Source organism: Manis pentadactyla, chromosome 4 (genome assembly GCF_030020395.1).
Source record: "Manis pentadactyla isolate mManPen7 chromosome 4, mManPen7.hap1, whole genome shotgun sequence".
Taxonomy (NCBI): domain Eukaryota; kingdom Metazoa; phylum Chordata; class Mammalia; order Pholidota; family Manidae; genus Manis; species Manis pentadactyla.
Genome location: NC_080022.1, coordinates 182541736 through 182556925, shown reverse-complemented (window position 1 = coordinate 182556925; position 15190 = coordinate 182541736). Strand labels below are relative to the sequence as shown.

The following is a 15190-nucleotide window of genomic DNA, read 5'->3' as shown; positions in this document are numbered from 1 at the left end:
GCACCTCGTTCAGCCAGTGGTCCCTGACCTGTTGCTGGTGCCTGATGAGACCCAGGGCCATTCTCCCAGCTCTTCCGGGCACTGACTGGCCTTCCCTGCTTTCGTTTGCTAGTTTTAAAGATACCACGGCTTCGCCCTGATGGCTTTGGCCTGACCTTCCCTCTTGCTTCTCTGCCGCCTCTGCCTCCCTGCACTGCGGCCCTGCCCCCACTTCCTGACGTCCTCACCCTTCTTCACCCCTTTGCAGTCAGACTTCCATCTGACTCCTTATTAACACTTCGCTTGCAAAGGTTTCCTTTAACTTATTTCCAGACAAGTTGAAAGACCTTCCTCATTTCTCACCTGTGACCCCAGCAGCTATTTGATGTATAGATAACATGCACATATATGTATGTATGTATATACATATATATGGGGGGTATGTGTTTAGGGTCAAATATATTTGAGAGGCACTTTGTTGAAATGCTTGTTAACAGGCAGCAGACCTTGTACTTCCCAGATTCACTTTGGGAACTGCTAACCTGGACCTTTCTCCGTGTAGTTGTTTCAAGTGGATTCTAGGTAAGCCAGACTTCTGAATGGAGTTATAGGCAGAGCCAGGCTTGTTTGACGATCTGTCACCTACCAGATGCAACTTTAGAGGCACGTGGCTGAGTCCCTGTGTGTGTGAGCACAGACCTGCATGCACTGCCCTCTGTACACACATCACTGAGTCTCTGTGTGTGTGGGCACACACCTGCACGCACTGCCCTCTGTATGCACCATGGCTGAGTCTGTGTTTGTGTGGGTACAGACCACACACTGCCTTCTGTACACACATGGCTGAGTCTCTGTGTGTGTGGGCACACACCTGCACGCACTGCCCTCTGTATGCACCATGGCTGAGTCTGTGTGTGTGTGGGTGCAGACCACACACTGCCTTCTGTACACACATGGCTGAATCCCTGTGTGTGTGTGGGCGCACACCTGCACACACTGCCCTCTACTCACAACATCACTGCACCCCTGTGTGTGTGAGTTGATCTGTTCCCGGTAAGACTCTGCACCTCCTGGCAAGCGTCTTCCAGGCTGCTGCCCATCACACCTTCTGTTTCTGCTCAGGTAGTAGCTGTGTGAAGAGCATATCATCAAATCATTTTAACACCGTAAGTAGTGTTGTGATCTAAAAATTGATGCCACTTAATGGTATTATTCCTGCACCCTTCTCTTGGTCTCCCCTCATCTTCTCTGCCCCGACTGCCCAGCTGAAGCAATAACCTCATGAAATGAAATTTTAGGCTTGTCAGAGAGGCCTGTTGGGGGAATAGCTTTGTACAACCAAGGGAGCCTGTCTCGCCACCTGATAGTCTAGGTTCTGCATGTATGAGTTTGTCCCAAAGCTAAGGGTCACCAGGCATTTGAGGAAAATTCAGGGGCTGGAGAAGAAGGACCAAAATCAATAGGACAACCTGCCTGGAGAAAACCCAGGTAACCCAGGACACAAAAGAGATTATAAAAATCCTAAATAGTATGTTCAGCCAATTCAAAGGGATATTTATTATACTCATAAAGCAGGAACTGACTAATGAAAAACAAATAATCAGGAAATAAGAATGCATTCCTCAAAATTAATACTGTAATTGCCAAAAAAATTTTTAGGTTACATGGACAGACTGATACAAATGTTCTGGAAGAACAGTAATGACTGACTATAATGAAAAGGGAACAGTCAGAAAAAAAGAGTTTCTCAGATTAATACTGTAATTGCCAAAAAAAATTTTTTAGGTTCCATGTGTAGACTGATAAGAATGTTCTGGAAGAACAAGCTGGTCATCTGGGAGGTTAAGTAGAAAACAATCCTCCAGTTCACAGACAAATCCTCCAGTTCAAGGTCAAAGATATAAAATGTGAGGGGACGTACAGGGGACTTTTTCCTCAGCTGAAGAAGAAAACACACCCTTGCAGATTTAAAGGACCCACCTAATCCTGAGTAGTATGAATGAGTAGAAAACAAACCACTAAGGCAGATCTTGGTGAGATTTCAAATCTCCAAAAACAATAATGATGAAAATTTTGAGAGCTTCCAAAAAAGAAAAATCACCTTGACTATAAGGAATCGAGAATCAAATTAGCATCAGACTTCTCAGCAGCAACACTGGATATCAGAAAAAGCCTCAGGAGAAGTCATTTGGGATGTAGAATCTTCTATGAGGCCAAACTCTTAAGTCAGAGAGCAAAATCAAAATTAATTTTGCATATGCAAGGACCCAGAAGTTGGTCGCCCACTCATCTCATGAGCTAAAAGGGGATCCTCTAACGAAATGAAGGGGGGGCGCAGAGGGAATAATGTATGAGAAAGGTGGCGTCACAAACGCCGTGGGGGTCCTCTTATTCGAGGTAGGTAGGCTGGTCAGATCCATAGCGATGGGTGGAATGGTGGTCAACAGAGCCTGGGGGTGGCAAATGGCAGGTTAGCCACTTAATGGGTAGAGCGTTTCAGTTTTGCAAATGAAGAGTTCTGGAGGTGGACAGCAGTTACGGCTGCCCAGTGGGGTGCATGAACTTAATGCCCCCGAGCTATACACTTAAAAACAGTTGAGATGGTAAATTTTCTATCTGCTGCAGTTAAAAGCAACAACATGAAAAAGATGGAAGGGAAGGAAGGAAGGTTGGAGGGAGGGAGGGAGAAAGACCTTCAAAACGGAAGTGTTCAAAGCCTCAACACTATTTTTCCTTCTCTTCATATGGCAACTTGATTTATAGAGAATATGTTAGCACCCCATTATTGGAAAATGCCTTTTTATTTGGATTACATTTTTTTGAGTTGGCCTGAGAATAAAGCTTAGAGGAAATATGTCTACAGAATAGCATCAGACGCTGTGACTTTGATAGAGTAAAGGGGGAAAGAAAGCAGAGGTAGGAAGAATGTGTGCTGCGTGCGTCAGCATTTCAAAGGAGACTCAACAGAGTGAGGCTGATGAGTGCAATCCACAGACTGTCTAAATTAAGGCTGTGATAAATTTAAAAGCAAATGTATTAATATGTGATTTAAAGTTGTAGTGGTACCCCTCAGAGAATTCAAAGTCAGAACTGTTAAAGACTATTTTCTGCCTCTTAGGGGTGGAGCTGGGGATGGGCGAGTGGAGATGAGGACATTTATCTCTTTAGATTTTCTTGAGCATTTTAAACTTTCTTCCATGGGTAGGTATATGGCTTTGGTTATAAAGTAGTAAGCAGTGTAATTTAAAATAACCATTTTTTTAGGTTCAAAATAAGAATATAAATGAAACATTTTTATGTGCCTAAAGTCTTAGGAGGAGTGAAACTGCAAGATTATGTTTAACTATATAGAGATAATAGCCACTGAAGTGGTAATAGAGCTAATGAGGATTTGCACAGAGGCAATGTAGGGAAGTGGGAGAGAAGATAGCCCGGGGCTGCAGGGACCATTTCCTACATCCCTAACCAGGCTAACAGTCCTGATCTCACAGTGTTGTTCAGAGGACTAATTGAAACAATCCACCTAACGCGCCCAGAACAGTGTCTTCACACTCAGTGTTACCAGATGCACATGGCTCCGTGAGTTTATACTCCCATTCCCAGGCTACTGTGCGTTTGGAGCTGCCTAGAAAGCATCTCCACTGAATGTCTTCTCAGTTGCCCAGTCAGTTCCCTTTGCGCGCCTCCTCTTTGAGGTGATGCCATTATGCTAGTTTCTCTGACTTCATCCCAGTATTGTTCCAGCCAGCACCTGGCGATGCTCGGGGGCCGATGCCCCGCTCTAACCTGGCCTCACGCCAAGCCTGTGAGCAGCAATCTCCCAGCCAGTCTCCTTGCCTCCCTTCTGTCTCCAGTCCCGTATTTTCTGATATTTCAGCACTGTGCTTAAGATCTCTCTAAACGTTTTGAGCAGAGAAATAAGTTTCTAATTTTATGTCCCCCCCAAAATAATATTCTAGACAGTGAACTGCTTAAAGATAGGAACCATGTCTCACACGTCTGTATCCTACGCAGGGCCCAACACCTAATGGCTGTTTGATAGAATTCGCAGCGTGATGGTGTCCAAATGGATACGCTTGTGGGCATTGACCCCATTCCGTTTGGGTCCTAATGAAGAGAGGTCTTAATGATCTTAAAAGCACAGAAGTCAGTGTGATGTGCTACGAGATGGCAGGAACACGTGGGTGAATGTCTTTTAAGCTGTATGGCTTTGGCATGTTGCTTGAAATTGAACCGTGGTTCACCTCTGGAAAATACAACAATATCAATTGTGCAATGAAATTAGATTTAATTAGATTAAGTTAGATAATCATCATATAGTGCCTAGGACAGAGTTTGGCTGAATTATTGAGTCTTTTGGTTGCAAATTGCACAGTGAGACCTGAACGGGGTTTAGGAAGCAAGCAGGTTAGTGAAAGGATTTTGGCGCATCTCACAGACCCACAGGGAGGGCAGAGGTCAGTCAGGCTTCAGTCTTCAGGGATAAATGAAAAGTAGACACAAACACTTTTAGGACCCAATTTGCTTTATCTGTTGCTGCTTCTCTTCACCTGCCAGCTCCATTCTCACCTGGAGACCAGCATCTTCCATGAGACAGCAGAGTCAGGATAATGACAGCCCCTAACCTTCCCATCTGTGGCTGCATCGCCTCCTTCCTTCCTTGCATAGCTGAAAAATCCCAGCTCTAATTGGGCCCCCTGGCCAGGTGCTCTGTCTGCCAGGGCCAGGACAGGTTCACACATAATGGCTGTGACCGCATGGGGCCCAGTCTGAGGAGCCCGCGAGGCCATCCATCACCTGGCATCTGGCAGTCACCGAACTGGGCTGTAGAAGGCCAGGCAGTTATTTTTTACTCTTCTGTTAACCTTCCTGTGAAATGCTGCAGCTCCCTGTGGGAAAAAATTGCCCCCCACTTAGATACATGCATTGTAATAGTGCCTGTCATCCAGGTAGCAAAACATAATAGTGATCTGAGACAGCAACGTCTTTTTCTTGCCTGTTTTTTTAGAAATACTTTGGTGGGAACCAGGTAGGCAGAGTGGTAAATGGACTTGCATCCTAGGTTACTCAGCATCCTTAAGCAACTGCCAGAGTCTAATTTTGTTCTCAAGTCCTCCAAAGAGGTGAAGAAATCTCCTTTCTTCCCAACTTCTTTAGGCCCTCAAGTCCATGTGAATGACCAAACCATGACTATGTCCCCCTCAGAGGTGCCCCCAACTCAGGTGCGTGATGCAGAGCTAGTGATGCAGAATGCAGCCGGGTGCGCCCACGGGCAGGGCAGGTGCGGGTCCAGGCAGCTGGCCTCAGGGTACCTTTCCCTTTAACAAGGCACCTGGGCCCCAGACTGCCGTGCGTCTTCATACAGCATCTGGAGAAGGGGCAGCAGGGGTCAGCACCCGTCCGCCTCCCAAGGGCTGCGACATCCTCTGGGCAAGTCCTGTGTGACTGCTGGTTCCCGTGGAGCGCAGAATGGATGACACCAGCTGTCAGCAGGCTCTGCCTTCCCCCAGGAGTCCCCAGTCCTTTTGTGGAGAAGAGCGCCCTTTTCGTGAAGCAGGTGAGACACTGGGCTGTTAACTGTGTGCGTGCGTGTGTGCCCGCTCCCAGCAGATGTTTCCACCTAGGAGGGACCTCTGGCTGAATTCTTGCTACAACTGCCCTCCAGGGGTTTGTGAAGCTCTGACACGGGGATGGAGCTATGGGGGTGGCTTTGGCCAGCGTTCCCCTCTCCCTCCGACCCTGGAGCAGTCGCCTCAGACAGACTAGGGCCAGGCAGAAAGAGCCCTGTGACTGTGGGTGGGGACCCCAGGGTGCAGGGTGGCTCCGGGTGCCTCCCCATGGACTGGGGCTGGGCCAGCACTTAGAGCCGCTGTCTGCAGCCCCGGCCTCAGATGAGCCCACTTACCCCAGGAGGTACTTGTTTGGGAAACAGCTCCTTCCAGGCCACACTCTTGACCCCCTAATGTCCTTCCCTCGTCCTGCCCCTCCATATTTGCTGAGCTTCTTTGGTTTTCAGTGCTTCCTACACCCCCAGGTGTAGTTCTACACCCCAGAATAGAACCTTGTCCGCTTAATGCTATGGATTTGTCAGATCCAAGCCACCAATTGCTTCCCTGCCTGCTGGGGTCCTTGGAAGGGGGGTGAGGACTCTCTTCCCGGTGACTGGACAGAGGCTCGGGGAGCTGACCAGGCTGCCCTTCCTGACCCTCCGCCCTGGTCTGTCCCTGGACCTGTAAGTGAGCCCTTTGGCTGGAGGGCAAACCCGGGTGTGGCAACAGTGGCACGTGGTGAAGGAGGGTGGCTGCAGGGGTGAGTCTGGGCACGGAGCAGGGCCTGCTGGTTAGAACGGCTCAGGGTTTCCTGTGCCAGCAAAGGCTTGCACTCCCTTTTTCTCTGTAGAAACACAGGGAACTGATCTTTGCCTACATGCTGAAAACTAGAGCAGATTGAAATGGACTCTTGCGTGTGGCTGTTTGACAGGATGCCTTCACTTGTTTAAAGATGGGGCTGCGGGAGTCTGTCCTCATTCACACCAGCGAGGAGATGCTTCATCCCCCGCTGTGTGCTGCAGCTGGAGGCAGCAGGGATTGGGGGAGCGGTTTTCTGGGTCCATCAGTGTGTGAACAGAGCCCGGCTGGAGACAGCAGAAGATGCTCCAAAAGCATACTTGGAAACATTAAGTAGGAAGTGGTTATTTTCACTAAAGGGGGATCCGTGTGAGAGTATCTTCCATGATCAGCATCTCTTAATACACTCTAAGACAGGACTTTATTGATATTGATGAGAATTTGAGCTCAATTCAGCTCCTCTGGGCCACCTCTATTTTTCATCTTTCCCAACACCCAGCTTACCCAATGTGAATAGCAGGGTTAGCAATCCACATTAGAAACGTGTGTTGAACTAAGTCGATCATTTCCATCCTTTATAAGGCCTTTGCCAGGCTCCACGGGGATGCTGTAGCAATGCCTGGGTGGTTATACCAACATTTTGTTTAGTAAACATATGATGTGATCAGAGTTCCCACCTTACTGGTTTCCCTTCCTGCTAGAAATCTGTAGCCAAAGCCGGGCCAGGCAGTGGAGTGAACATATTGTGGGCCAGTCTCCCCAGAAGTCTAAGCCAGGCTGCCAGATCAGAGCGGGCATGGAGGCAGCAGTGTGCCTACGGTGTGTCCAGGACAGGTAGGTCGACTCTCCTGGCAGCCGAAAGCAAGCCTTTCTGGGCAGGAAGCTCCTATGGGAGTTTCATGTGACACAGCCCCTCACCTTGCACGGTACCGATCTCCTGGCTTAGTGACAGTGCCTAGACGGGCAGGAGCGGAGGAGGAATCAAAGCAGAGCTCGCCTGGCACCCTCAGAAGCTGCAGATGCTGTTGGGGATGGGCATGTCCCCTTGCACATGGCCCCACGGTCCCCACGATCTCCTCCAGCAGCAGATGTCCAAGGTGCTTATTTCTGTTTTTAACAAGTAACCTGTTAGGACCTGGGAACGTGTCACTGGATGTTCAGACTTGCTCTAGAACTGAGCCCGTGTTTAATGTGGCAGCGTCATCTGGCCAGAGGGCCACTCCAAGGCCACCCCATGCTTCTCAACCATACTTGCATTTTTACAAGAACCTTAAATAGTATACCAGGATTTGAGCCCAGGTCCATCTCAATAAAAACACAGGCCCTTTTTGTTATTCTTGTCCCCCATGGGGGATACGGAGAGATAGAGATTTGGGAGGGAGGGGGAGATGGAGAGAGGCAGGCACCCCACCTTCCAAGCCGGGGAGACTGGAGGTGGCTGGCTCGGCTTCAGAGCTTATCTCCTCAAGTGTGTCCTCAGGCTGGCCTCCCCGCCCGCATCACAAACCCGGGTTTGGCCGCTCATTTTCCCTCTTTGCACCAGAGTTAATGGCAGTAGCTGTGAAAGGGGCGGCGGCTGACTAATAGCATTCCAGTCACTTTGGTTTCTTGTCTTAATCACCTTCCTAATTTGCACTTTCGGTGCAGCACCTGCAGCGGGAGCTCTGGTTGGCGTTTTTCTTCGACACCTTTTCCACCCAGCAGGTTCCTTCTATCATTCTGTCGATCATAAGTACCTGTGTTAATTCTCTTATTTATGTTCTTTCATAAGTTTTTCAAATTATGTGTAATTTGGCTTGGCTTCTCATTAGTTTGCCTCTCAAGTATTACTCTACGTTTAGACACGGAAACAATTGCATTGTCTCCTCCACTGCCTCTTCTTCCTCTTTCCCGGGGCAGCTGCTTTGAAAAGGAGGACCTGCTCCCTTGCAAACCATCCCAGAAGGCCCCAGCGTGTCCCCCAGCCCTGGCTCCATGACACAGGGCAGGCGGCAGGGGCAGGGGGACTGTGCGTTTGCTTGGCTTCAAACCTCTTCAGGATAGAGATTCAGATGCCAGCTCTGGCCACCCACGCCTGGGAGAAAGCTTCAAGTCCAGGTCAGCAAACTGGGATGGGGGTGTGTGGGAACGGAGGTTCAAGGCCAGCCTCTGCCTGCCCAGCGTGTGACACTTGGGGCAGGCGCTTTCCCTCATGCTTTAACTGCGTCCTCCCCCCGCCGACCTCCCGGAGCTTTGGTGAGCATTTATATCCGTCAGTGCCGAGCCGCATGCCGAATCACTAGGAGGGCTTAGTCTGCTAGTTAATGTAGGTCCTGTTGCTCTGGGCTGCACTATCATTTACACTAAAATGACTACTGAGAGCAAAATCTTCAGCAAAAGGAGCCAACCAGCTGTTGCTTGTAGTTCAGAAAAGCAGATTTTTTCCAAAGAAGGGATGCGCCTCTCTGGTGTCAGAAACACCCTAGTCCTTCCCACCTTTTGACACCTCTCCCTGTGGGCCAGGGGTTCTTAATGAAGCTCTTTTGTGTTGGAGACCCGCGGTTACCGAGTGGGTTGTGGTTCCGACTGTGTTGGTACAAAACAAGGTTGAAAATGGTAGGTTTGTAAATGTCAGACTCTCCAAAGGTAGGAGCCTGGCCAGATGGAGGCATCTCAGCTGCCCTCGGACTTTATAGTCTCATGACCAAGGGTGTGGGCAGCTCCCTGGGATCCAGGGGCTACCCAAAGAGAGGCTTCCTCGCCGCTGCTGGAAGGCATGTCTGCAACCCTTAGGCATAAACTGCCGCAACCCACCCTGACATCAGCTCTCACCAACGCATCCAGCACCTGGCCTGCAACCCTCCCCCTTCCTGAAGTCAGAGGCATCAGGCTAACCCCTCCCTGGAAGGCGGCTTCCATACTCTGCACCCTTGGAGGAAATTTCCAAGAAAGAAGGAAGAGAACCATGGAGAACAAAGAGCCTGGGCCCGCCTGGGCTCTCAGACCAGCTCCCCGGCACCATTGCTGTCCGATCTGTAGAGCGCAGGTAATGATTCCCACCTTAGCTCATGTGTAAGGCTTCTAGCCCAGGGCCTGGTGCACAGAGGACCACCCGGTCCCCATTTCTCAAGAGAAGGGTCGCAGAGAGATGAAGACCTTGAACACAAGGCCTCATGTGGAACCTGGTCATCTCTGAGGAAAGATGATGAAGTCTTTATTGTGAATTGGCATCAGGAGCCCTAAAAATAGATAACTTTTTAGAACCTTGATTTCGAGAAGCTTGGTTGCTCCGGCAGTGTCCAACTGGCCGGCCACTCGAGCTGAGAGCTTGCTGGAGGCAGTGTTTCAGGGCCTTCTCTGCAGTCCCCTCTGCTGTGTGTCATATGTGCTGGGAGGCTGGTCCCAGCAGCCTTGGTGCTGCCGTCCGATTCTGGAAAGACCCTAGTAATTCCCGGCCTCTGAGCCTGGCAGTGGCCCAAGATCATGCCAGGCGATTTCTGGTGTCTCCTCCACCTCTAAAGTCCTGGGATGCTATACCCCATGGTCACTCATTGTGAGAAATATGGACAGACACTTGGTGGGACATCAGAATCCCAAATTCTCAACCAGCAGCCTCCAGCGGCCACAGCCACCCCGTGAAGTCCCCACAGAAGACTGAGGCATGAATGGTAAGATGAAGCACTTTATGCCTTAGCCAGGTCTGTGGCCCCCGTACCCCATGTGGTCTCCTGGTGAACTGGACTGGGCGAAAGCTGAGCTCTTAGCCCCTAACACAGGACAAGTGTAAGCAGCCCCCTTGGGCCCGGGTGCCTCCTGGGGTCGTTACAGCCCCCGGGCCCTGGGCCCTCTCCAACTGAACAGAACGCAGGACTAACAGGCAGTTCCAAGAGACACTGAAATCCAAAAGAAGAAATTCTCACTCAGTAGATCATGTCCTCTTCTGTCTTCATAACATAAGTTCCTCCTGGCCCCAAAGGCCCTTGATCTGGATTCTGACCAATATTGATAGTTCTTTCCTGTTTGATTGAGAGGGATCTTTGAATTCTCCCGTAGACGTCAGAACGTGTCTTAACGTTACACTTCCACCCCAGTGGTTCCAGGCCACTGGGTCAGTTCCATTTCTTTTCCAAGCCCTTACTTCCCCATCAGATACCTGGAGACCAGCATGGCCCTTCCACACTTGATCACAGTTAGAGTGTCGATGAATTCAGCAAGCTCACGAGTTCCCCTGGAAAGGACTTAGAGAATCATCTTGCCTATCCTCAGGCTTAAGCTGGACGATAGCCACACCATCTCAGAGTGGACTGTAACCATCTCTACCATTTGAGGGTGGCTCCTCAAATATCTGTGATGACATCATTGGCCACCATATCAACAGTGGACCTCTTGTTGCATGAGCTAATAATAATAAAGCCCTGTGTTTTAGGTCAGGAATCAGTCATCAAACTATAAAGGGCCACATAGTAAGTATTTTAGGTCTTTGGGCCATAAGTCTCTATTACATCTACTCATCTCTGCTGAATGTAGCACAAAACCAGCCATAAACAATTTGTCAACAAATGAACACAGCTGCGTGCCAGTAAAACTTTATTTATGGGCACTAAAATTATATAATATTCATGTACCATGCAATATTATTCTTTCTTTGATTTTTTTTTCAACTATTCAAAACTGTAAAAATCATTCTTAGCTTGCAAGCCATACAAAAATATGCAGAAGCGTCGTTGGCTGACCCCCTGGGTTAAGATTCTGTTACGTGGATTTTCTATTACTGGAAACCTAATGCGATCTTCCTGGAGACAGAGATGGTGATGAATCTACTGGAAAATTGTTCCTAACTCAGCCTGCTTTTCTGTGTCTGTTTCAGAGGGTCTTGCTGTTGGAGTTGGATTTGGGGCTATAGGAAAGACGGCATCTGCCACCTTCGAGAGTGCCAGGTAAGCCAGCAGGTACCGCCCTAGAGCGTGGCCCCGCACCCTGTGGTGCTCTGGAAATGCTTGTTCCCTGGATGAGCAGCCTGCACCCCCACTCAGGGCCAGGACTGGTGGGGGTGGTGAGGAGGACAGGTGAGCTCATGCCTGAGAGGGGTGCCCCATCAAAGCGGCAGGTTTAGGTCAAATTTTTAAAATGAGCCATCTGGTGGGGAACCACTTTGAAGGCATAACATGGATATGATTGCAGGCTGTCCTCCAAACTCTGTAAATGTATAAAGGCTAAAGACCAAAAGAAAAACATAGCAAAGGCAACCATTGGTGCTTTCAACTGCTCCCTCCTTTTTGAAGCCCTCACTTCCTTTTTCTTGATGCTGCCCTCTCCTGGCTCCCCCTCCTCACGTCTGTCCTTTTGGGGTGTCTTCTGGGGGCCTCTTGTCCTATGGCCCTTTCCCTTTCTGAGATGTTGGCATTGCCCAGCGATCTATCTCTAGGGGATGCTTTCTTCTTAGCGCGCTCTCTGGGGGGAACCTTTTCCATCACCATGACTTTATTTTCCATCTATTTGCTGATGCCCAAGCTGATCTTCAGCCTAGATTTTTCTCCCAAACAACTCCTCTGAGTCCAGCTACCTTCCAGACATCTCCACTTAGAGGTTCCACAGTGTCCCCATACTCAGCATTTGCAGAGTTGAGCTTACTGTCACCCTGTGCTGTCATGCAAAGCCTGCCCCCACTCCAGGGTTCCTCATCACCGCCAGGCGCCCAGGTGACCCAGCCCAGCTGCCCGTCACTCTGATTTTCCCTCGTCTTCCACGGACAGTCACTTCCATAGACAATTCTTCCTCCCTTGAATTAAACAGGGTCTAGATAAGGCTGCGCCCTGGGGACCACCAGGGGCGCTTATCCTCAGGCACTGTGGCAATGAGCTCTACAGGGTCCACCCAGGCCCACAAATCCATGACTACCATGGACAGCCTCCTGGCCCAACGAGAGCAGAGTGGAGCCTTGCATCCAAGGGCACCAACTCAGATGCCTTCAGGGGATGAAGGGTCACAAGATTGCCTGGAGACAATCGGGTGGAGACAGTTGGGAAAGTTGAGAACAGAAGTGGACCTCAAAAGCATTTGAATTCATGATCATTTTAAGAGCATAATCCAGGCCAAAGAGATGGCCCAGGGGCTACTCGTTTCTGACCCCTTCTGCCTGGTGCAATCTCAAAACCTACTTTTCTTCTGCTAAGGCAATGGTACCACCTTCTTTAGTGATCAACCCTGTGTCTGTTTACCATGGTTGGTGGGTGCTCATTTCTCACAGGACCCTTCCCAGCCTCCTGGTTACTGGATCTGCGTGGGACTCCTTCATGCTCCATCACCTCCTTTCCTCTATTCCCCCAGCTGACTTGGGGCTTGCATGTTAGGCGCAGTCACTGAATTGTAAGGCTCCCCGTTAAGGGACATGTCTGCTCCACGATGCCCTGAACAAGGGTGCAGGCTGACATGTTCTAGGTCAATCTTCCCTGTTCCCACCTTCTTATTCCCACCTGTCAGACTCCCAAGTCATGTCCTTGCCCTATTTCTGGCATCATCTGTTTACATGATGCCTGTTGTGGAAATCAAATGAGATGGTAGATGGGAGGGGCCTTTAGGATGTAAAAAATGTCACCCAGATCGAGGGCTGATTACAGTTCATAATGCTCTGCCAACGGCGCTGCCAGCACTGGGTATGGGGGCAGGGTGGCTCTCTGTCCCTCAGCATGGCCATTTTGGTCTTGGCTTTGTTTAGACTATGAGAAATGTCAGAGCCCGGCAGTGTCCACAGGGCTGAGGAGCCCAGGGGGCTGACCCTGTACACGTTCAAAGGCCAGGTCCTCCCAGAGCACGGCGATTGTATGCACTACAGGTCTGTGCTGGCAAGTGACAGCCCTCCCCAGATAATGAGCCCACAGGCCAGGCTGTCTGGCGGCACCACATCTCCTGTGACATCAAGATGTCAACCCCAATGTCCCTCTACTCTGTCACCTGCGCTTTCTGCTAGTCCTTATAAATATTTCTGAAGAAATTAGAGCAAAACCTTTCGAGCCCAGTTCCTCTCTTCCCTTGACCGAACATCCTCTCTGAGATGCATAAACTCAGAGGTCCCTGGGATGGGCTGGGACAGCAGGTCTCAGTATTTTCAGCCTCAGAAAACCCTCTCCTAGACAAGCGTCATTGGGGGTTTTCATGTCCCTCTGTCCTCCCACTCTGCCCCCATTCCCTGTCACAGGCTGTAGGGAGTTCTGCCACCCTCACCACTGTGTCCCAAGTATGCTGGTGTGGGCAGGGAGCCCCCCAGCAAAGCTCGCCCTCAGGCAGACCCCACCCTACAGCCCATTCTCCCCACTCACAAATCTGCGATTGGGGTTCTTCCTTCCCAAGTGCCTGTCATCTTGTCCTTGAGTGGTAACTTGCAGAACAGCCCCTAGGCGAGGCTGGTTAGCTTTCTCTGCCCTTAGCTTACAGTTTTATGGGAGGCTGGGGACTAGAGGGTGGCAGGAAGGTAGGGAGGGAGGGACAAGAAGGAAAAAGACAGACTAATGTGGGGGGAGGTGTGCGAAGGTGAAGTCATCTGACAGATTAAACACATCGAAGAGATAGAGCTTGCATTTTAAAATTCCAGTTCTAGGCAATTAACAGGTAGCCCACGTAAAGCATGAAGTGGAAAGGTTGAAAATAAAAAAATGGAAAAAGATCTAAGGTGAATCAAAAGAAAGCAGGTATTACAGTGTTGGTAGCAGACAAACAGACTTCAAGGCAGAAAGCCATATAAAGAATAAAGGGCAGTACGTATGGAAAAGAGAAGCCAAGTGCCGGATGCCAGAATGACCCTGCATTTGCACGCACCTAGCAACAGAAGCCACAACTTGGTTCAGAAAAAGTGTCAGAATTTCAAGGAAGATCAGGCAAAACCTCAGTCATGGTGGAGAAGTACGAGTCCCCTGACGGTACAGAACAGATAAAAGGCTAAAACGGATGTAACGGATGTATGTAGAACCCTAACCCAGCAATTAGAAAACCTACATTCTTTTCAAGTACACATGTGTTTTGAAAACATTTCCCAGAATTGATTAGAGTACTGTGCCCGAGAGAGTCAGAATACCTCCAGATCAATACCCTCCAGACCACATTCTCTGACCTCAATTCGCTATAATTGAAAATCAATAACAACAAAAAAAATAGTCACAATAGTTTGTTCGTGGGCAGTTAAACACATCGACACCGTAAGATTAGCACAGACTAAGCTCCAAGGGAGGGGAACAAACCAAATCATCTAAGAAACCAGTGGATGAGGCGCTTCCCTCTTGTCAGGGGGGCTTCATAGGCTGGGTGGTGTTTCACCAGGAGCGTGGGGACAGTCGGCTGGGACAGGTGGCGATGATGGCAGGAAATGCTGTGAGCGTGCCCAGGTAAGGTCCCAGGGCATTTCCAGGGCCAGCAGATGAAATTCACATGGAGCATTCTTGAAGAGTAAGCCAGATGCCTAAAGAAGGGCATCTTTCAGCAAGAGATGGGCCACTCTGAGGCAGGGGATGACAACAGCCAAGAGGTGATGGACGCAATGACCTGGCTCCAGTGGGATAATTTGGGGGAGCAGGTAGAGGGACCAGTGTGAAGAATTCAGCACTCGAGCGGATGTGGACTGACTGCCCACAGCTGTGTGTTTTAGTAGCTATGGAGATGAGTGAGGTGGTGACCATGGAGGGGATGACCAGGGATTGGAGGGACAAAAAGGTTCTAAATGCAGCTCCGACTGGTGGCGTTTGTCAACTGACTTTGTTGTCGTGTGCAAGGCAGAAGGGAGAGTTCTAGTTCAAGAGACACACAGCAAGGAAGGGTTTGATGGATTTGGGAAAAGCCAAGTTACCCTGCATGTGTCAGGAGTGCGTGGGAACCAAGCTAGCCAGGCCAGGTAGAGT

At 49.7% G+C, this 15190-nt stretch overlaps 1 protein-coding gene across 9 annotated transcripts in view; it reads left to right on the top strand.

Annotated features, from left to right (window-relative positions):
* Positions 1-15190, top strand: part of SLC39A11 (solute carrier family 39 member 11) — a 382305-nt gene that overhangs the window by 309278 nt on the left and 57837 nt on the right. For 6 of the 9 annotated variants that reach the window (XM_057501668.1, XM_057501667.1, XM_036900052.2 and 3 more), the window contains 2 exons: positions 8226-8423; positions 11173-11242. In XM_057501668.1, the coding sequence (XP_057357651.1) occupies positions 8226-8423; positions 11173-11242 (268 nt within the window). The remainder of the gene's footprint in view (positions 1-8225; positions 8424-11172; positions 11243-15190) is intronic. The other 3 variants (XM_057501669.1, XM_036900054.2, XM_036900053.2) reach the window with 1 other exon arrangement.